The sequence below is a fragment of the Pteronotus mesoamericanus genome, unplaced genomic scaffold (genome assembly GCF_021234165.1).
Source record: "Pteronotus mesoamericanus isolate MK-2021 breed Mesoamerican mustached bat unplaced genomic scaffold, CSHL_Meso_final contig_73, whole genome shotgun sequence".
Classification (NCBI taxonomy): Eukaryota; Metazoa; Chordata; class Mammalia; order Chiroptera; family Mormoopidae; genus Pteronotus; species Pteronotus mesoamericanus.
This window is the reverse complement of record NW_026555245.1, coordinates 33,626,266-33,648,960: the sequence shown is the minus strand read 5'-3', so window position 1 is coordinate 33,648,960 and position 22,695 is coordinate 33,626,266. Positions and strand designations below refer to the sequence as shown.

The following is a 22,695-nucleotide window of genomic DNA, read 5'->3' as shown; positions in this document are numbered from 1 at the left end:
GATGGCATCTTCTTGCAAGACTATTCCATATACAATGAGAATCTGTTGTTTAGTGTAGCCATGTTCATTAATTATCTTAGCTGCATCTTCTAGATAGCTTGCTACAGTTTCTACATCAGTACCTGCTGCTTCACCTTCCATTTTTGTTATGGAGACAACTTCTTAGACCACACGACCAACCTCTGCTAGTTTCAAACATTCCTTCTGCAGCTTCCTCACCTCTCTCAGCCTTTCTAGAATTGAAGAGAGCTTGGTCTTATTCTGGATTAGGCATTTGACTTAAGGGAATGTTGTGGTTGATTTGATCGTCTATCCAGACTACTACATATTTCCTTATCAGCAATAAGGCTGTTTCACTTTCTTACCATTTGTATGTTCACTGGAATAGCACTTAAATTTTTTTCTTTTAATTTTTGATTTCAGAGACGGGAAGGGCTGGGGAAAGAGAAACATCGACCTGTTGCACCGCTCACCTATGCATTCATCAGCTGACTCCTGCATGTGCCCCAACCAGGAATCAAACCCAAAACCTTACCATGTTGGGACAATGCTGTAACCAACTGAACTACCTGGTCAGGGCTAGAGTAGCACTTTTAATTTCCTGAAAAACATCTTCTTTGCAGTCATAGTTTGGGCTGACTGGCACAAGAGGCCTAGTTGTCAACCTATCTCAGCTTCAGGCATCCCTTCCTCACTAAATATAATCATTTCTAGCTTTTGATTTAAAGTGAGAGGTGTGTGACTCTTCCTCTCACTTGAACACTGAAAGACCATTGCAGGGTTATTAACTGGCCTGATTTCAATATTGTGTCTCAGAGAATACAGGCCTCAAGCAGAGGGAGAAAGATGGGGAACACTGGTTGGTGGAGCAGTTAGAACACAGACATTTCTCAATCATCTCTGCCACCTTATGCCCTGGCTGGGTAGCACAGTTGGTTAGAACACCATCCCCATACACCAAGGTTGCAGGTTCAATCCCTGGTCAGGGCACATACAAGAATCCACCAATGGCCCTGATGGGTGAAGCACAGTGGGTTGGGCATTGTCCTGCAAACGGAAAGGTCACTGGTTCAATTTCTGGTCAGGGTGCATGTCTGAGTTGCGGGCCAGGTCCCTGGTTGGGGGCACATGAGAGGCAACCAGTTGATGTTTCTCTCACACATCAATGTTTCTCTCCCTCTTCTTTTTCCCTCCCTTCCCCTCACTCTAAACATAAATAAAATCTTAAAAAAAAAGGAGTCAACCAATGAATGCATAAATAAGTGGAACAACAAACTGATGTTTCTCTCTCCCCCTTTATCTCTAAAAAAATCAATAAAAAATTAAAAATAAAAAACTTGGCCATCTTATATCCCAAAATAATTACAGTAGTAACATCAAAGATCACTGATTACAGATCACCATAACAAATATAATTTTAAAACTTTGAAAAATGTTGTGAGAATTACCAAATGTGAGAGACACCAAGTGAGAAAATGCTGTTGGAAAAAAATGGCACCAATGGAAAGATGAAAGTAGGGTTGCTACAAACCTTCAATTTGTAAAAAGCAGTATTTGTGAAGCTCAATAAAATGAGGTATGGCAGTATATTGAAGGATATACACAGTTTATATAAAAATACTAATACTACTCCACTATATATAAGTGACTTGAACATTGAGGATTTTGTTATCTGAGGTGGTGGACTGTAAACAGAAACAAATTACCCTAACAATATATACCAAATTTTAATCAGATAAAAATTAATTTCAAGAAATTTTTAGTACAGAATGCTGACTGTACATTGCTAGTGGAGGATATAGCTTAGGGACCAACAAAACTGCAAGGATATCTTAAACTTTACTTACAAGGTTTGCTAATTATAGTTATATTAGTCTTATAACTGAAACTATTGTGTATATATTATAGGATATAGAGCAAATAATCCATTGATGTCTTGGGAAGCAAGGTTTTCACTGTGAAATATGATAATATAGAAAAAATAGAATCTTTTGGATTTAGAGTTGAATAGGAATATCAGTATGTACTCATTTAAATTGTGTGTATGTGTGTGTGTGTGTGTGTGTATTAGCTTGTCCAATAATAGGGCCTACTAGCAATGTCACCCAAGAAATAATGAGCACATCTAACACCCAGGTCTTGGTTTCCAAATACCGTGCCCCAATAAATGGAATTAGAGTTCTTGAGAGAACTGGCTAATTCAGGATCTGAGGCAATATAAGAACAAAGTGAATCTAGAATATTTGTCCCAGAAAAAAATAAATGTCTCAAAGATTAATGGGTTTATATCAAAAGGACAAAGAAGTAGTTTAAAGATATCTTGAATCTAAATGTGGGGAAACCATCAGACAAATCCAGAATGTGGTCTTATTTCACAAGACAAATGATTTGCAATCTTAAAATCAATGTCATAAGACATAGAGAAAACAAGAGTGGTGCTGCTGGGGGGAACTGCTCTCAATTAATCTAAAGAGACTTAATAATCAAATTCAATGCATGAACTTTGATTAGGTCCTGGAAAGTGTGATGGAGAAGGGAAAGGTAAAGAAGATATCTGGGGGAGAAAAAAGATGGCAGAGGAGTGAATGGGAGTCACGCTGACCTCCTCCCAAGACCAAACTGGAATTGTGACTAAACAGTGGAGAAATCACCTGGAAAACAACAGAATGATAGAGGGAGAGGAGCCTTGGAGCCACAACGGACGGTGGATTTGACTCTCACACATCCCAATGGGTGAGAAGTGCGGTGGAGGCTCGAGAGGGAGGGCTGGGTGCCCACAGGCACCAGCACCAGAGGGACATTGAAACGGCCAGTTAGCTTCCCCTGAGAAGAACGGGGTCTGAATCATAAACAGGGACCCCCTAGACTACAGCAGCTGAAACCAGGAAAACAGACAAAACGCAACCCCGAAAAGTGTAGGGGCTCTCTCTGCCAGAGACAGGCGGCTGGGGATTCAAAGAGACATTTAAAGGGCCAACACAAAAACTTGCAGTGGCGGCCGCCCTCTTTGATCTCTGGGTAGAGGCGGCAGCAGGGTGGGCTGGTGCCTGAGGAAAAATTGGTGAGGAAAACTTTGTGAAGAGAACTGAGACAGTGGCCAGCGGAGCCCCGGTGATAACTCACCTCCCACTCTGCAGCTACTTCGCTCAGGCATAAGGGAATCAATTAACCTGCCCTCTGTGCGCTCCGCACACAGCTTGTGCGTGTGTGAGCTGGGGGCTGAGTGCAGACTGGCTGGAAGAAATAGAGGATCCCTGGCCAAAGGGGACACACAGCTGAATACAGACCCTTGAGAGACTGGAGACGGAGGCCTTGGGGAAAGAACAGAGGAGGAACTGGGGAGTCCATCCCCATTCTGTAGTCTCCATTTTGCGCAGGCAGGCCACGCCCTCAAAGAGGGAGAAGCCGGGGCATGAGCAGTCGCCAACGATTACAATGCAGTCTGCAGAAATAGTGGATCCCGCAGAAATAGTGGATCCGTGGCCGAAGAGGTCACAAAACTGCCCAGAGACCCTGGAGGAGAGAGTAGAGACAGAGGCGTTGGGGAAAGGACAGGAGGAGGAACTGGGGAGTCCTGACTCCGTCCCCTTTCCGTAGTCTCCATTGTGCGTGGGCAGGCGATGGCCCCAAAGAGCCAAAAGCAGGAAAGCACACAATAGACGGCCCAAGACCACCCAGTGCAGGGGTGCACTTGCGAGTGGCCAGCAAGGGCACATGGATCAGTGGGCGCGCGCAGACTGGCGCCTGCACAGGCCAGCGAGGGCACCCGTGGACTGGCTCATGCACGGACCAGCGCCCGCACTGCGGGTGAGGGCTCGAGCTGGCCAGCGCCCCACGGGCTGCTAAGGGCGGGCATGCACTAGCGCCCCTGCCGGCTGGTGAGTGCAGAGTGGTCTGCAGAAATGGTGGATCCCTGGCCAAAGGGGTCATAGAGCTGCCCAGAGACCCTCGAGGAGACACTGGAGAGAGAAGTGTTGGGGAGTCCCAGTGCTGACTCTTCCCCAGTCCACTATCTCCATCTTGCTCAGGCGGACTACTATCCTGAGTGACAGCAGCCTATAAGGGGACAATAGTCCCTCCATCAGGAGGCACTGCTCCGCCCTGTGGTGCCTAAGCCTGACAGATGAGGACAGAGTGACCAGATTGACAATCACAGGAGACAGACACAGACAGTAGATTCCTGGAAGGCTCAAACAAACGCCCAAGGTCAGATAGGGTCAACAACTGACACCATCAGAGGCAGACCCAGAAACGTAAATAAAAAACAAATAAATAAAAAGACCCACCTACTACCATAGAAGTTTAGTCCACAAAGTCAGGAAATCTAGATGGAATAATTAAAGCAGAAGCAAAAACAAAAAAACAAAAAAAAGAACAACACTCTCACAAAAATGGGAAGAAAAAGAAGTTCCCCCCCCAAATGAGGGGAAAAGGGGAATCCCCACAGAGAGAGCTAAATGAAATAGAGGCAAGTGAACTATCAGATATTGAGTTCAAAACAATGGCTCTAAGGAAGCTCAATGAACTCAGCTCAAAGATAACTGTAATAAACTGCAGAGAAACTATCAGGAACTTACGGCAAACTATAGCAACCGGGAAAAGGACATAGAAACTATCAAGAAGACACAAGAGGATATGAATACCATTTCTGAATTGAAGAACACAGCAGAAGGAATCAAAAGCAGGCCAGATGAAGCAAAGGAACAAATCAGCAAGCTGGAGGATAAGGTAAGAAAAAACTCCCAGAAAGAACAAGAAATGGAAAAAAGACTCAAAAAGAATGAGGAGGCATTTAGGGAAATGCAGGACAATGTGAAACGCGATAATATCCATATAATAGGGATACCAGAAGGAGAAGAAGAGGAGCAAGGGATAGAGAACCTCTTTGAAAACATAATGATGGAAAACTTCCCCAATTTGAGGAGAGAAAAGGTCTCATGGGTCCAGGAAGCACAGAGCGCCCCATTCAAAGAGAAACCCAATGAGGCCCAGTCCAAGACACATCATCTTTAAAATGGCAAATATCAAAGACAAAGAAAGAATCCTAAAGGCAGCAAGGGAGAAACAGGTAGTAACTTACAAGGGAGCCCCAATACGGCTAGCAGGTGACTTCTCAACAGAAACACTACAAGCCAGAAGGGAATGTCAAGAAATATTCCAAGAAATAAAAAGCAAAGGCCTATGACCAAGGCTGCTCTACCCAGCAAGGCTCTCAATTAAAATAGAAGGGGAAATAAGGAGTTTCCCAGACAAAAGAAGGCTAAAAGAATATGGCTCCACCAAACCAGCACTACAAGATATGCTAAAGGGACTGGTTTAAGAAGATGAAGGAAAAGAGTGAGAAAGAGAAAAACACAGGTACAAAGAGAAAAAATGAATACGTTTCTATCAATAGTAACTCTCAATGTAAATGGACTAAATGCCTCAATCAAAAGACACAGGATAGCTGAATAGATAAGAAAACATGACCCATACATATGCTGCCTACAAGAGACCCACCTCAGAACAAAACACCTACACAGACTGAAAGTAAAGGGACGGAAAAAAATATTCCAAGCAAATGGGCAAGAGAAGAATGCAGGGGTAGCAATACTTATATCAGAAAAAATAGATTTCAAAACAAAGGTCATAAAAAGAGAGCCAGAGGGGCACTTTATAATACTTAAAGAATCCATCAAGAAGACTTAAACATTGTAAACTTATAGGCACCCAACATAGGAGCACCCAAATATATAAGGAAAATCTTGGACGACTTCAAAAAAGAAATAGACGGTAACACGCTGATAGTAGGGGATTTTAACACCCCACTGTCAAAAATGGACAGCTCTTCCAAACAAAATATCAACAAGGATATTGTGGAAATGAATGACACACTGAATCAAATGGACTTAACTGACATATATAGAACCTTACATCCGAAAGAAGAAAAATACACATTCTTTTCAAATGCGCATGGAACTTTTTCAAAAATAGACCACATGATAGGGCACTAAGCAAATTATTGAAATAATACCAAGTTTTTTCTCGGACCACAAGGGCTTGAAACTGGAAATCAACCTCAAAGAGAAACCTCAAAAACTTGCAAACTCATGGAGACTGAACAGTACACTATTAAACAATGAATGGGTCAATAATGAGATAAGAGAAGAAATCAAAAAGTTTCTGGAAACAAATGAAAATGAATAGACAACAGTCCAAAATCTATGGGACACAGCAAAGGCAGTCCTCAGAGGGAAGTTCATAGCAATACATGCCTACCTAAAAAAGACAGAAACATTTCAAATAAAAGGTCTAACACTACAACTTCAAGAACTGGAGAATCAACAGCAAATAAATCCCAGAGCAAGCAGAAGGAAGGAAATAAGATCAGAGCAGAACTGGATGACACAGAGACGACAAGAACAGTTAAAAGGATCAACCAATCCAGGAGCTGGTTCTTTGAAAGGATAAATACAATCGACAAGCCTTTAAGCAGACTCATCAAGAATAAAAGGGAGAGGACCCAAATTAATAATATCAGAAATGAAAGAGGAGAAATAACAACTGATACCACAGAAATACAAAGGATCGTCAGAAACTACTATGAACAATTATATGCCAAGAAATTTGAAAACCTCGATGAAATGGATAAATTTCTAGAAAAGTATAATCTTCCAACACTGAAGGAGGAAGAAACAGAAAGCTTGAACAGACCAATAACAGCTGGGGAAATTGAAGCAGTAATCAAGAAACTCCCGGCACACAAAAGCCCAGGGCCGGACGGTTTCACAGGAGAATTTTACAAAGCATTTAAGGAAGAGCTAACCCCTGTCCTTCTCAGACTATTCCAAAAAATCTAAGATGAGGGAAGACTCCCAGACTCTTTTTACGAGGCCAGCCTCACCCTAATCCCAAAACCAAATAAAGACCCTACAAAGAAAGAAAACTGCATGCCAATTTCACTGATGAACATAGACGCTAAAATCCTCAATGAAATACTGGCAAACCACATCCAGCAACACATTAGAAAGATTATCCACCATGATCAAGTGGGATTCATCAAAGGGATGCAGGGATGGCTCAATATATGCAAATCAATAAACGTAATACACCACATAAACAAAAGGAAAGACAAAAACCACATGATAATCTCGATAGATGCAGAAAAAGCATTTGATAAGGTACAGCACCCATTTATGATCAAAACACTCAGCAAAATGGGAATAAATGGGACATTCCTCAATGTAATAAAGGCCATATATGAAAAACCCACAGCCAACATCATACTCAATGGGCAAAAACTAAAAGCTTTCCCACTAAGATCGGGAACACGACAAGGATGTTCTCTTTCACCACTTCTATTCAACATCGTATTGGAAGTCCTAGCCACAGCGGTCAGACAAGAAAAAGAAATAAAAGGCATCTAAATAGGAAAGGAGAAAGCAGAACTATCATTGTTTGCAGATGACATGATAGTGTACATAGAAAACCCTATAGACTCCACCAAAAATCTACTCAACCTACTAAGTGAATTTGGCAAAACAGCAGGTTACAAAGTCAATATTCAGAAATCAAAGGCATTTTTGTATACCTGCAATTAAACAGAAGAAGAAATCAGGAAAAAAATACCATTCGATATAGCAATAAGACAAATAAAGTACCTAGGAATAAATTTAACCAAGGTAAAAGACCTGTATGCAGAAAACTATACCATATTGAAGAAAGAAATTAAGAAAGACACAAATAAATGGAAGCATATACCGTGTTCACGGATTGGAAGAATTAATATCATCAAAATGTCCATACTACCCAAAGCAATTTATAGATTCAACGCAATCCCTATTAAGAGACCAATGATGTATTTCACAGAAATAGAACAGACATTTCAAAAATTTATATGCAGTGTGGCGTTGGTGGTATAGTAGTGAGCATAGCTGCCTTCCAAAAATTTATATGGAACCACAAACGACCCCAAATAGCCACAGCAATTTTAAGAAAAACAAAGTAGGAGGGATCACAATACCAGACATCAAACTATATTACAAAGCCACTATACTCAAAACAATCTGGTACTGGTACAAGAACAGACCCGTACACCAGTGGAACAGAAGAGAAAGCCCAGAAATAAGCCCAGGTCTCTATGGGCAACTAATATTTGACAAAGGGGGCAGAAACATAAAGTGGAGTAAAAATAGCCTCTTCAACAAAGGCTGTTGGGAGAGCTGAACAGCTACATGCAAAAAAATTGAAATTTGATCATCAGCTGACACCATACACAAAAATACACTCAAGATGGATAAAAGACTTAAATATAAGTTGCAACACCATAAAAGTCCTAGAAAAGAACATTGGCAGGAAACTCTCAGATATCCCATGCAGCAATTTTTCACCGATATGTCTCCTAAAGCAAGGGACATAAAGGAAAGAATAAACAAGTGGGACCTCAGTAAAATAAGAAGCTTCTGCATGGCTAAAGAAAACATCAGCAAAATGAAAAGGGAGCCAAGTGTATGGGAAAATATATTTGCTAATGATACATCAGATAAAGATTTAAGCTCCAAAATATATTAAGAGCTCACATGACTCCACTCGAAGAAGACAAATGATCCAATCAAAAAATGGGCAAAGGACCTGGGCAGACGCTTTTCTAAGAAAGAGATACAGAGGGCCCAGAGACATTTGAAAGGATGCTCAGTATCACTAGCCATCAGAGAGATGCAGATCAAAACCACAATGAGATACCACTTCACACTGGTCAGAGTGGCCACCATAAACGTATCAACAAACAACAGGTGCTGGCGAGGCCGTGGAGAAAAGGGAACCCTAGTACACTGTTGGTGGGAATGCAGACTGGTGCTGCCAATGTGGAAAGCAGTGTGGAATTTCCTCAAAAAGCTAGAAATGGAACTACCTTTTGATCCAGTGATTCCCCTGCTGGGACTATATCCTAAGAATCCCAAAACGCCAGTTCAAAAGAACCTAAGCACCCCAGTGTTCATAGCAGCACAATTTACAATAGCCAAATGTTGGAAGCAACCTAAATGCCCATCAGGAGATGATTGGATCAAAAAATTATGGTACATATACACAATGGAATACTACGCAGCAGAAAGAAAAAAAGAAGTACTAAACTTCGCGACAGCATGGATGGAACTGGAGAGCATCATGCTAAGCGAAATAAGCCAGGGGGCAAAAGACAAATACCATATGATCTCACCTATAAGCGGAACCTAACCAACAAAACTAAGATGCAAGGAAAATAAGACCAGCAACACTGAAAAAAAAAGAAAAGAAAAGAAACCAACAGAGACAAGAGGGAAGGAGGGAGGTGTGGGCAGGGAAAAGGAAGGGAAGGGGCAAGTCAAGGAACATATAGCAAGGACTCATGGACAAACCCAAAGTGGGGAAGGACTGAGGGAGGGAAAGCGGGGAGGGGGGCAGGGGAAAGCTGTGGGGGGTAAGTGGAGACAAATGTATTTGAAAAAAATAAATTTTTAAAAAATTAAAAGATATTTGAGGATGATTGGTAAAATTTATATACGATACCTAAATAAAATTAAGTTTTAGGTGTGATTATGATATTGAGGGTATGTGGCAGAATACCTTATTCTTAGGAGGTGCATGCTGAAGTATTCAGAGGTGACATTCCATGGTGTTTGTAATTTATTTTCAAATGGTTCAGAAAAAAAAAGTGTATGTTACTGTAATAGAACTTTTTAACAAATAGGCACTGCTAAGTCAGAAATGACACCTAGAATTTCTGTCTTGTCACAGGGGTGCCATCACTGAGATGGGGAACTCTGAGGGAAGAGCAGGCATACAGGGAGTGATGAGAGACCAAATAGAAAATGGGGCTGAAATCCTAGCTATTATTTGTATTCCTCAGGAGTATTCAGGTGATTCTAAAGCTTATAACCAAGATTACATATGTAGGATACCTGTTTTTAACACTGCTAGTTGACATTTGTATGGAAGGGATAGCCAGAACAATTAGGCAAGAAAAATAAATAAGTATTCAAATTGGAAAGGAAGAAGTAAAACTACCTCTATTCACAGATGACATGATCAGATATATGGGAAATCCCAAAGAATCCTACCAGAGATAATAACTAAATTGAGCAATATTTTAGGGAATAAGATGAACACAATGAGTTGTTTCTTTACACCAGCGTTGAAAACTCTGAAAATTAAGAAAACAATCCAAATAATATCCAAGAATAAAATTAATCAAGGAGGTAAGACTTGCTCACTGAAAACCATAAAACATTGCTTAAATTCACACCTAAATAAATGGAAAGATATCATTTGCTCAAGAATTGGAAGACTTCGTATGATAAAGATGGCAGTGCTCCCCAAATTGATCTACAGATTAAGTGCAATCCCTATCAAAAGTCCAAGAGCGTAATTTACACAAATGGGCATAAAATTCATATGAAATTACAAGGGATCTCAAAGAGCTAAAACAATCTTTAAAAAGAAGAACAAAATCAAGGCCTCACATTGATTTTGAAACTTCAATACAAAATTACAAATCAAAATAGTGTGGTATTGGCATAAGGATAGAAATATAGACCACTGGAGTAGAATTGAGAGTAAATTAACTCATATATCAATGGTCAATTTTCAACAAGGTTACCAAAATCAAGGAGGGAAAAAACAGTCTCTTCAGCAAATGGTGGTGGGACAACTGGCTATCTACCTACCTATGGAAGAGTGGAGTTGACACCCTACCTCACACCATATTAACAAATTAATTTAAAATGGATCAACAATCATTTTGAACTGAAAACATAAAATTATTGGAAGAAAACATAGGGGTAAATCATATGACTTGGGATTTGTTTCAGATATGACACCAAAAGCATGATCAACTAAAGAAGAAATAGATAAATTGACTTCATCAAAATTTAAAATGATTGTAGATCAAAGGACATTATCAAGAAAGTAAAAAGATACAGAATGGGAGAACATATTTGCACATCATATATCTAATAGGAGTGTAGCATTCAGAATATATAAAGAATTCTTACAATTCAACAAGACAAGCCAATTAAAAAATAGGTAAAGAGCCCTTGTGTACTGAGGTGGGATTATAAAATGGAGCGATTGCTATGGAAACAGTATGACATTTCCTCAAAAAATTAAAAATTGAACTAACATATGACCCAGCAATCCTGCCTCTGGGTAAATATCCAAGAGAATTGAAAGCAGGGTTTTAAAGAGATATATGCACACCTATGTTTGTAGCAGCATTATTCACAATAGCTAAGAGTTGGAAGCAACCCAAATGTTCATCAATAGATGAACAGATAAACAAGATGTGGTATATAGATACAAAAAAGTATTATTCAGCCTGACAAAGGAAGGAAATCCTGTCACGTGCTATAACATGGATGAACCTTGAGGATATTATGCTAAGTAAAATAAGCCAGTCACAAAAAGACAACTATTGTATGATTCCACTTATAGGAAGGATCTTAAGTAGGTTAAATTCCTAGAATGAGAAAGCAGAATAATAGTTACTAGGGACTAGGAGAGGAGGGAAAAGGTAGTTGTTGTACAATGGGTATAGAGGTCTAGTTTTAGAAGATAAAAAAAGTTCTGGAGATCTGTTTCACAACAGTATGGATATGCTTAACACTACTGAACTGTATACATTCTTAAAAATGGTTAAGATGGCAAATATGTTTTTTTATAATAATTTAAAAATTCATAAAGAAAGAAACCTGAGCAATAGTCCTGGACTTTACTGTTTGCTTCCCATTAACTCACTACCACTACTTCAATACAAATAAATAGAGCTAAAAAAAAAAGGGCAAAGGACTTGAATAGACATTTCTCCAAAGAAGACAAATGGCTAATAAGTCCTCAAAAAATGTTCAACCTCATTAGGGAAATACAAATCAAAACCACAATGAGGTACCACTTCACACTCACTAGAATGGTTATAATTTTTTTAAAGAAGAAAGAGAGTAATAAGTGTTGACCAGAACGTCGAGAAATTGGAACACTCACACATTGCTGGTGGGAGTGTAATACGGTTCAGCTACTGTGAAAACTCCAAGAGCTAAACACAGAATTACCATATGACTCAGCAATTCTACTCCTAGGTATATATCCCAAAGAATTGAAAACAGATACACAAATATACCAGCAGTATTCACAATAGCGGTATTCACAATAGCAGTATTAACAACAGCCTAAATTCCATGAATGGATAAATGCCTAAAAAATTGTGGTCCATGTATAGTGGATTTTGTTCAGTCATAAAAAAGAATGAAGTATTGATACATGCTACAACATGGATAAACCTCAAAAACATGAGAAGCCAGACATAAAGGTCACATATTGAGTAATTCCTATATGAAATGTAAGAAATAAGTAAATCAGAGAGACAGAACAGATTGTGGTTGCCAGTGACTGGTGAAAGAAGGGAATGGGAAGCAGCTGCTTAATAGGTACAAGGTTTCCTTTGGGGATGTTGAAAATGTTTTGGAACTAGATAGGGGTGGTGGTTGCACAACACTGTGAGTATACTAAATGCCACTGAATTGTTCACTTAAAAATGATTTTTGTTGTGTCAATTTCACAAAAAATTATATACACAGGCTTTAAATGCATTATTTCACCAACATCCTATATATTAATAGCAGATGATCCAACAAGATTTAGTAGAATCTTTCAGCTTTGAATGTGAAGCAGGCCTAACTTCAAAACTGATACTACTGCAGTGGAAGATGGGATATAATAATCTTAGAAAGTAAAAATTATTTATATCACCTGGGTTCTCATTCTCGTTCTCCCAGGAATTTTCAGGACTGTCAAATGAACTGTAACTTTCCCACATCTTTCTGTAAAGAGTTGCACCATTGCTGATTCAAGAGTTACTGCAATACATTCACTTATCCTCCCTCTGATGGCTGGCCCTATACTATACCACACTCTCGTAGACCAATACATACCAGACCTAGGGTTATACTTGTTTAAAAATATTTACGGAGCACGTATTTACGAGCCATGCACTTTGCTGCGTCCTGGTGTACATACCATGGTATAAAGGTAAGGCATAAGCCCTGGCTTAATTTTTCATCTAGCAGAGGACACAGACCATAAAAAACTCATTTATTTATCATGATTAGTCATGTAAAGGAAAACAGTGCTATACCAGAGAACAAGAGGGATAATTTGAGGCAGTGTGGTCAGGAATGACTTCTCTTAGGAGGGACATTTAATCTGAAAGAACTGCATGGCATTAACCAATGGCAATAGGTGAGTCCGGGACTGTGCAAAGCTTGTGATGCCAGGATAAGGAGTTTGAAAAGTATTTAAGTGGAAAAAAAAAAATGGTTATTTTCCAGGAAAGGAGTGATATAATTTTGCGTTTAAAAAAAATCGCAGAGGCAAGATAGGAAACAAGGGGACTATTTAGTACGCACCGATGGTGGCCTGGACTTGGGATAACTGTGATTACTGGCTGGCGAGAGTGTTATTCTGTGAGAGTACAACAGTGATTACAGAGCTGCTGGAGGACAAGCTGTTGATCCAGTATTTAAGGGAAAAACAAATCAGGGTTGTCGGGGTATGCTGTAGTGAACGGCCGGAACGACGGCAAGGCACTCTCTCCAACTAGAAATCTTTCCACGGAGGCCGAGGTTAATGAGAGCCCAAAGAGAGCTGAACTCCGGTCCTGCCCACCTTGTTTGATAGTATCAGATGAACAGTGTCCGAAACGGAGCTGGGTCCCTCACCTAGCCAAGAGTAACGCGGAAAAGATGAGGCAAGGGAGAGTCAAACCTTCAGGACTAAACCAGGAGCCACGCTAAAACTCCGCCAAAGGCGTACTAGGGTCTGACCAGTACGATACCTGGCTTCAGATTAGTCCCACCCCCGGAAGTTCCGTCTACACACCATCACTTCCGCCACTCCAGTCTTTTGCCCATCTCGCGAGAGCTGGGAGGTACTATGTGATCTGGACTAAGCGGAAGCTAGTCCTTTTTTTCGTGGCGCTTCGGAGGCGGTCGGCTGCTCCAAGATGAAGGTAAGAAGGGGCCGCAGTTGTTGGTTAGGCTTGGGGAACGGGAATCGAGCCCCAGAATACGACGTTGCTGCAGTTATAGCTCCCCAAAACCCTGTTTCTAGGTAGAGAAGGCTCTGAGGTGAGAGAAAGCTCTCGCTTATGGGGCTGGAGCTCCTTTGGAGAGCGGATGGTGAGCGATTGCGGCTGGAGCTGCGTTCGCCCGGGAGCGCAATGGTGGCGGCGGCCTTTGGCCTAGCCGGGACGGAGGCGGCCCTGCGGTAGTTTGGGCTTCTTACTCCGAGAGGGTGAACGGCTTCGGAGCACCGTTTGCACCCGGAGTCATTCTGCAGGGCCTGCTTGATAAAAGTCCTATATTTAGCGCGGTGCTTGTTGCGCGGTATTGTGCACACACGTGCTTTATGGTGAATAAAATTATCAAGCTTTCTATAGATTGTGTGGGCGTGACATGGAAGGCTTTTCGCGATACCTTTCTTTGTAGGTGATTATAGAGTTCTCAAAAAGTTTTTCTCCTCCCACCCCCATCTTAATCCTTAGCTGAACATCTCTTTCCCAGCCACTGGCTGCCAGAAACTCATTGAAGTGGACGATGAACGCAAACTTCGTACTTTTTATGAGAAGCGTATGGCCACAGAAGTTGCTGCTGATGCTCTGGGTGAAGAGTGGAAGGTAAGAGTTGACTACGTAATTGAATTGTTGCAGATATTTTAAGAGAGTTAGTAAAACGCTATTGGTAATTGGTATGTGCAATGGGTTTCAAACTCCAGGTTCTGTCTTCTGATCTTGGGTAAGTTACTTGGCAGATGTCCTTCTATATGGTAGAGCTATCATCTGGCAGGGTTTTGTAGAGCAAATGAGAAAACAAGTATTTGCGCTGCAAGGTATTAAGTTTCCAAAGGGCAAGGAAGGGTGTTTAGTTGTTTGTTGATACTAATATTCCCTTGGAATTGTTATCTCTAATTAAACAGATGAGAAACATGGCTTGACTGAAAGGGATTTGCTAATTGAACTTGGCAAGTTGGAAATGTAGACAAAACTGAGTGGCTGGAGAAAACGTTTATCTTGGGAAATTTCAAGTTTTTCTATATAACCTATCTTTGTATTTTCCTACAGGGTTATGTGGTTCGGATCAGTGGTGGGAATGACAAACAGGGTTTCCCCATGAAGCAGGGTGTCTTGACCCATGGCCGCGTCCGCCTGCTGCTGAGCAAGGGGCATTCCTGCTACAGACCAAGGAGGACTGGAGAGCGAAAGCGCAAATCAGTTCGGGGTTGCATTGTGGATGCCAATCTCAGTGTTCTCAACTTGGTCATTGTAAAAAAAGGTGAAGTTTGTGTTCTTGAGTTCAGTTATGGCTGACACTGGTTTGAAAGTTTAAAACTGTCCAAGTGTTTTTTCATTTGCCATAGTCAGTTTGACCACTGGAGGTGTTTTGTTTTTACCGAAGTGTAAACAATTTAGAGTTCTCTGTAAGGAAGTTGAATTAAAATGTCTTGGTTCACATCTCTTAGGGGAGAAGGATATTCCTGGCCTCACTGATACTACTGTGCCTCGTCGCCTGGGGCCCAAAAGAGCTAGCAGAATCCGCAAACTTTTCAACCTCTCTAAGGAAGACGATGTCCGTCAATATGTTGTGAGAAAACCCCTAAACAAGGAAGGTAAGGGAGATAATGAAATTGAGAGCTTGATTAAATTTCAGTAATATGTCACTAGTGTTTTGAGTGCTTATTGGGAAATAAAATCTGCCCACAACTTAACCTGGAGGTTTTAGGAAAATATTGAAGAGGTTCAAGATAGGCAGCATTAATTCTCATTACACCCAATGCTTTCTATCTAGTGTGTAACGAACTTTTTTTGAAAATTTTCCTGTCGTTGATGTGTAAGTTTATCCAAAGGTAATTTACCAGACAATAAGTTCATTGCTCTTGGATTGGAAGAATGATAGAAAATTCTATGAAGAATTGTGAAAATTAGAAAAGTACTATATTCAGAATACTAGGGAATGGTCATTACCACCAGAGCAGTCTGTGGCAGTAATGCTTTGTAACATTAATATTTCTGTAGTGGTGTGTGTGTGTGAATATTTACATTAAATGGAATAAATAATGTGTTACTTCAGGTTGGGTTTTCCTGGAGAATCATGAGGGGGGGGCGATTGGTTGGGTTTTGGTTTTCATGTATAGTTTTAGTCTCATGAAATTAACACTCAAAAAAAGGTTTGATTCCCATAATCATACCTTTGGAAATACTGTCAGTGTACTAAGTGCTTGTTGGCAGGTGTTTTTAAGATGATTTTTATGTCTTTATATTAAATTATTTCACTTTTAGCAGAACTTGAACAGTTGAGCCTGGGGTATTCTTCCACAAGGTGTCCACACTTAAAATGATTACAACTGAAAAATACTTGTGTTCTAAAACAGATCTGTAATCCTTGGGGTATTGAATTATAAATCAGACTAAATGAAGATATTCTGTGAAGAACATGGTAGACATTCTAATGTTAATTGTTTAGTTCCCCAGATTGGCAGGAAAGTATAGATTCAGGGTAAATGGCACGTCAAAGCATGGTGGAATGGTGATAGGGATAGTGCTTTACTAATTTTCAGATTGCTAAAATAACGCTCCTGTGTCTTACGGTACAAAGGTATTTCATAACGTAATTGTGGAAGGGAAATTAAAGTGAATAGAAAACAGCTTGTAGCATGACTGATTAAAGTAAGTAACCTAAATTTACATGATTTTGAGCTTGTCATCCAAATTAGGTATTACTTAAATGAGCTGTCTTAGGAAGATTAAATGTGAATAGGAAAACACCGGCAGCTAATAAGTTAGCCTGGTCCCTTTTTATAAGGACTCAGTTTTCCTTATATTTGGACAGTATTTAGCCTACCTTATATTCTGTTCATAGTCAAGTTTGATTTAAAAGGCCTCATACAAGTAAGTTTTTGTAGATACCGCTAATTCAAGTCTGCATCTATTTCTAAAGTTTTTAAAATCCTGAAGGACCAAGGATATTGAGAAGTGATCAAGCCATTATTTGAATTTTTAGGTAAGAAACCTAGAACCAAAGCACCTAAGATTCAGCGTCTTGTTACTCCACGTGTCCTGCAACACAAACGTCGGCGTATTGCTCTGAAGAAACAACGTACTAAGAAAAATAAGGAAGAGGCTGCAGAGTATGCTAAACTTTTGGCAAAGAGAATGAAGGTCAGTCTGAGATGATTAGAATGAAGGGGGAGGGGTCAGGCCTCACCTCAGGTGTGCATTTTTAACACTGACAAGCTTTTGATTCTGCTTTTTTGTTTTGTTTAGGAGGCCAAAGAGAAACGCCAGGAACAGATTGCCAAGAGACGTAGGCTGTCTTCTCTGAGAGCTTCTACCTCTAAGTCTGAGTCCAGCCAAAAATGAGGTCTTCTAAGAGTAACAAATAAATGAGAACAGAACATCAGATCTCCTTCACTGACTTTTCATTGATGATAAAATTTAAATAAATGAAGGGAGAAAGACTTGGGTCAGAGAAATGGGGGTATTGTGTAAAGCAGTATGAAACCTAAAACTTGAAGGTGAGCCCTGGCTGCTGGGGTTCAGTGGATTGAGCCCCCCAGTCTGTAAACTGAAAGGTCACTAGTTTGATTCCATGTCAGAGTACACGCGTGGGTAGGCGGCCAGGTCAGGGGTGTGCAAGAGGGGAACTTACTGGTATTTCTCTCCCGCCCCCCATCTCTAGAAGTAAATCTTAAAAAAATGATACCCTTCAAATTCAGAGACTGGGCCCATACTGTGATAGTGGAAGAGATGTCCAGGATAGGGTTTCTCTTACAATCTGGGTAGCCCAAGAAAATACCCTTAGCATAAGGCATGGAACAATTTCGGGAAAATAAATGAGTAGAACTATTAGTCTTTTAATACACTTTATTTTGAGGCATACAGTTTTTCTTAAACATCTATGCACAATACATGGAAAGTGCCCTTATGAAGGTGGGCATTTGTCATATGTGATACAGAAAACTTCTTAAAAGCGTAGTTAATGGATACCATTTTGAAATAGTTCACAAAGCTTTTAAAACCAGTGCAAATTTACTACATTAATAGAAAGCTTTTTAACTCCAGTGAATTGTTTTTCATGCTTTTATTCTATTCCATACTCTGAAAAGGAGCTACCTGTTTAAGATTAAACACTTGCATCAGTGAAGGGTGCACAAAGTATACCTTTTCTAATGTGTCACATCTAATCTGGTAATTGCCGTTAAAATTATCCTTTGTAGGGTAGAAAGGGTCTTAGAAGGCATGTTAGGGTTTCAGGGTGAAGGAAGGGGACTCCTTATTTGCTAAATACAGTTCTAGCACAGGTAAAATTTTCAAATAAGTTCCCATGTGAGGTCAATAATGCCAACTCCTGGACTGTACCATTAGAAGCAAGATTCTTAATCCCCACTGCTCTTAGTATGTGGTACTGGTTCTATAATATGGAAAATCTTAATTGGCAACTGATGTAAAAGTTGAACTTCAGAACCCAAAACAAAGGATGTACTATAGTCGGGGGCAACCTAAAGCCAAAAGCCAAGTGTGATGTATAGCCAAGAATTCTTTAGTAGCCAGTTCATACACAGTTGATTCTAAAACACAAAACATGAACCACATTTTCTGATTTTGAGTGCATTCCCTGAAGTGGACCAATATGGCTTGCCTAGACTATTCTGGCAGATTGAAGATTGAGAACTTTTAAAAAGGGTGTTAGATAATATCTAAAGAGTTATTAAGATTACAAACATGTTCAGTCTTGTATTACCACTAGGTATCAAAAATAAAAGGGCAATGACTGAACATCCCAGAGTTAATGGGAGACAATGTTCATTATTAACCATGCAGGATGCTTATGATCAACGTAAAAAATGCAACTAAAGTTAGACTATGAAATCCAAAGACAGTATAAGGTTTTAGACTAAACAGTCTGGACTAATTTGAAAGACTGCTTTCAGAAATCAAGGTATGTTTCATACAGTGCTACATTTCTATGTCTTGTAGATTCAGATGATCTGAGATCTATATTTTCTGGTATAAGTTTTTAGTGGTAGGTGCTAGAAAAGGCCTTTAACACAAATCAGCTTGTGTTTCTAAATGACTGCAGCGGCCTCAGGTTTCCAGTATATAATGGCTGTAATTTAGAATGTTAAGTTACTAGAAAATTTACTACTAGATACATTATAGCCAAATATTCTTAAAGTGAGAAGATCTTCATTACAGTTTTTTTTTTTTAAGTGAGAAGTAATTTAGTTTAAGGCTACAGGGAAGAAATGGAAAAACAATATTGGAATTCTAAAGATCATAAAGGTTCAAATTTACATCCTTTGGGAGGCTTGAAAATGTAACAAGCACAGCAAAACAATTTTTTTCATTTAACCTCTTTATATGCAAGAGTAATCACAAACTTTCTGTTGGGGTAGTAAGTGTTAAATACTAAAACTAGTACCAAGTCTTAAGCTGCAAAAATATATACTCTGAGATAGTGCAAAAGATCTGTTTTAAGGTAATGAAAATTGTACATAATTTCTGACAATTTCACTTAGCACACTTTCACAGTAAACAAACTACAATTCTGCATAGGTCGGATTAACCCTGAAATAGTCACAGAGTGGTACAGTAATGGTAAGTAAAAGATTATACCAAGTGGAAGGGAGATTTGTGCTGTTAACTACCAGTAAATAATTTTTTTTTTTTTATCCACTGATTGATTTAGTCATATGCGTAATTATATATAAAAGCACCCACATAAGGACTGGCTTTTTAAGCCACGCAGAGAGAGTTAAGGCAATCTTATTTCAACAAAAGCCATAATTGTCAGGCATGTGAGGTCATGATTTTCTTAAACCTACTGGCAATAAGCTCAATAGCTTTAAAGTATTAAGACTTAATCGATTTATCCTAAAAAAAAGTATTTACAAATGCACAAAGAAGCATACAAATCTATATATTATACAAGAATAAGACTGCAGTGCAAGTTTATCCCACAGGTTTTTAAAAGTGACCAAGAGGAACCATTTACGGTGCCTCAACAATTTCAGGTCCAAAGATAATATATACAAGGTTTTTAAGCATGTTCCGAGTTTGTGAATTACGAAGCCAATTTAATTTAAACTGACTGGCTCATTTACTCCCAATTTTAAAGCTGTTGTGTATTAACATGGTATTGGGAACAAGATGGAAGGAAGTAACGATATTCAAGATACAACCCATTAAGGAGATAATACAAAATATGAAGGGGGAAGATACATACTAAATTTAAAGTCAGGCAAGGCAGTTACACCAGACTTTAAGTTAATTTTGAGATTAATGACTACAGATGAGTTTAGTAGTAGTCATGTAATAACCTCTTTCAGAACTGCAACAATCTACAAATATTAATAAATACAATATGGCTGTATATAGACATACCTACACAGCCACACATATATACACACACATATACAAAAAGTTGCTCTTACTATTGAGATATTTCATTTGTATTGGGATTAGGCAAGTGTACATTAATTTGCTATTCCCAATTAGCTTCAAATATAAACAAAATGCCAAGGGTGAATATGGTTTCTCATGATCAAACCACTACAAATAATTGAGAAATTCAAACAGTTTTCAGCAGATGAACCATTCAAAAATTACAAATTTTGACCACCAATAAACCCTGTGGCATATTAATGGCATTTTCTCATTATGAGATGATTCAGTATGAATTACATTTCATCACATATTGTCCCAAGAGTTACTTCATTTCAATTTTCACCAATTCTTAATATTTGGAACAAAGCTTGAATGTTTCCAGACTGAATCTATTCCGCCAGCTTTGTGTGTCAGAAATCTAGTGAATTCCTTTGTTTAAATGAGAGGCGTTCCAAAACACTTCCTGCACCATTCCACACTGATACTTGGTGGAACATCAATTTTCTGCAACTTGCTAAGGACTTCTGAAGATAGACTATTGTATGCAAGTCCATATTCATTATCAAAAGCCTCTGAAAGACATTTTCAAAAATGCAGTTAGAATTTGTTAAAGGAAAAGTCATGCATTTAAAAATGGTAGTCAAATAATATCTATCATAAAAACTATTTACAATATAATCATATGTGATATATATATATATAAACTGCATATTAAAAAGTAGAAATCTTTTTGAAGGCAAATGGAATATTTACCAATACTAGTTTTTTAAATTATTTTAGCGAACAAAATTATTTGAGAAAATGTAAAATGACATTAGAAAATAAAACACAAGAAAACAGAAAATAATCCCTAATTAACCAACTTACCAATATCAATATTCTCTCTTCCAAGAGACACTAATGATAAGAACAGGATTTCTCTGTATAAGCTCCTATAAAACAAGTATTTTTAAAGTTAATGTACAAAGAGTACTAAAGTAAACACATGGTTTTTAAATGGTAAAAAAAAAAAAAAGATTAAGTTTGTCGTATAGCTAACAGTAATGTACCTATGTCAACATCCCAGTTTTGATATGTACTACAGTTATATGAGACGTCGCCTTTGGGGGAAAGCTGGGTGAAGGGTACACTGAACTGTACTATTTTTGCAACTACTTCCTGTGAATATCTATTTCAACTTCAAAAATTAAAAGTTAATGGGTATAAAGCTTCACACCAGAAACAACTGAAAATGGTTTACTGATTAACTTTCTTGTAATTTTTAACATTACTTTTCCTAGTTAAAATTTATAAAAGGAGAGTCTTCTCTCACCTTTTGCCACTTGGAAAGTAACAATTTTTTTTTAAAGGATTTTATTTATTTTCAGAGAGGGGAAAGGAGAAAGAGAGGGAAACATCAATGTGTGGCTGCCTCTCGCGCGCCCCTACCAGGGGCCTGGCCCGCAACCCAGGCATATGCCCCGACTAGGAATCAGCCTGGCGACCCTTTGATTCACAGGCAGGTGCTCAATCCACTGAGCCACACCAGCCAGGACAAAAGTAACAAATTAATTTCTAAATTAGGAGTCTAAAACACTTGGACACAAACAGTGTGAAAGGTGGTGTGGTTTCTTTACTATCTAACCCAACAATAAAAGATCAATCACCTTTACTTGGTTTGTGGACATAAAAAAGTCACAAATGAAACCTTAAAAATGAACATTCCTGGCTCAGTTGTTAAAAATAAATTTAAGAAATAAACTGGTTTCTGAGTATTCACATAGAACACAAAATCAGGAAGGAATGCTGATTTTGATGATGCTCATGGAGCTTTTTCAAAGCTTCCACTGTAAAATTCACTTACGCTGACCCTGGGACGAGTACCAAATATGTCAGCAGACAAGTGTAAGAGGATCAGGACAGCACCATATCATTTGTATTCACTACTTCTACCACTTTCCTAAATTGTTTCAACTCCTAAACCCATTTTTTTAAAATGTCCTTCAAGTAAACAAAAGATGTGTATGTAAGACAGGGCCTGAGCAAGTAGAACATACGTATAACATCAATGTTAACAAATTCACAAAGGGTTTCCAGTGAATAGCAGTACTGTTTTCCAAAGATTCAATACACTTTAAACACAAATGAATTACCTCCTAAAGTTTAACCTATTCCCCCCAGGGAGGCACTTTTATTTTATTTCTGCTCAAGTATGAATGTGTACATTTTGGTAGCACTTTTTAAAACAATCAGATGTCCTACAGTGA

At 38.9% G+C, this 22,695-nt stretch overlaps 2 protein-coding genes across 6 annotated transcripts in view; one reads left to right on the top strand and one right to left on the bottom strand.

The window, feature by feature from the left end:
• Positions 1-13,949: 13,949 nt before the first annotated feature.
• On the top strand, positions 13,950-17,462 carry RPS6 (ribosomal protein S6). Its single transcript, XM_054583200.1, has 6 exons — positions 13,950-14,017; positions 14,552-14,683; positions 15,128-15,338; positions 15,526-15,672; positions 17,064-17,221; positions 17,327-17,462. The coding sequence occupies exons 1-6, from the start codon at positions 14,012-14,014 to the stop codon at positions 17,420-17,422; spliced, it is 750 nt and encodes a 249-aa protein (XP_054439175.1). The 5' UTR covers positions 13,950-14,011; the 3' UTR covers positions 17,423-17,462.
• A 395-nt stretch (positions 17,463-17,857) lies between these two features.
• Positions 17,858-22,695, bottom strand: part of DENND4C (DENN domain containing 4C) — a 132,885-nt gene continuing 128,047 nt past the window's right edge. For 3 of the 5 annotated variants that reach the window (XM_054583195.1, XM_054583198.1, XM_054583199.1), the window contains 2 exons: positions 21,317-21,381; positions 17,860-21,021 (listed from right to left, as the gene is read on the bottom strand). In XM_054583195.1, the coding sequence (XP_054439170.1) occupies positions 20,885-21,021; positions 21,317-21,381 (202 nt within the window). In that variant the 3' untranslated portion in view covers positions 17,860-20,884. Of the gene's footprint in view, positions 21,022-21,316; positions 21,382-22,695 lie in introns of all 5 variants that reach the window. The other 2 variants (XM_054583197.1, XM_054583196.1) reach the window with 2 other exon arrangements.

Bases quoted from the DNA above. Each gene is read 5' to 3' on its own strand.
- RPS6 (XM_054583200.1), top strand. The intron at 15,673-17,063 runs GTAAGGGAGATA...TTGAATTTTTAG, and splicing joins AAAACCCCTAAACAAGGAAG to GTAAGAAACCTAGAACCAAA. The intron at 17,222-17,326 runs GTCAGTCTGAGA...TGTTTTGTTTAG, and splicing joins TTTTGGCAAAGAGAATGAAG to GAGGCCAAAGAGAAACGCCA.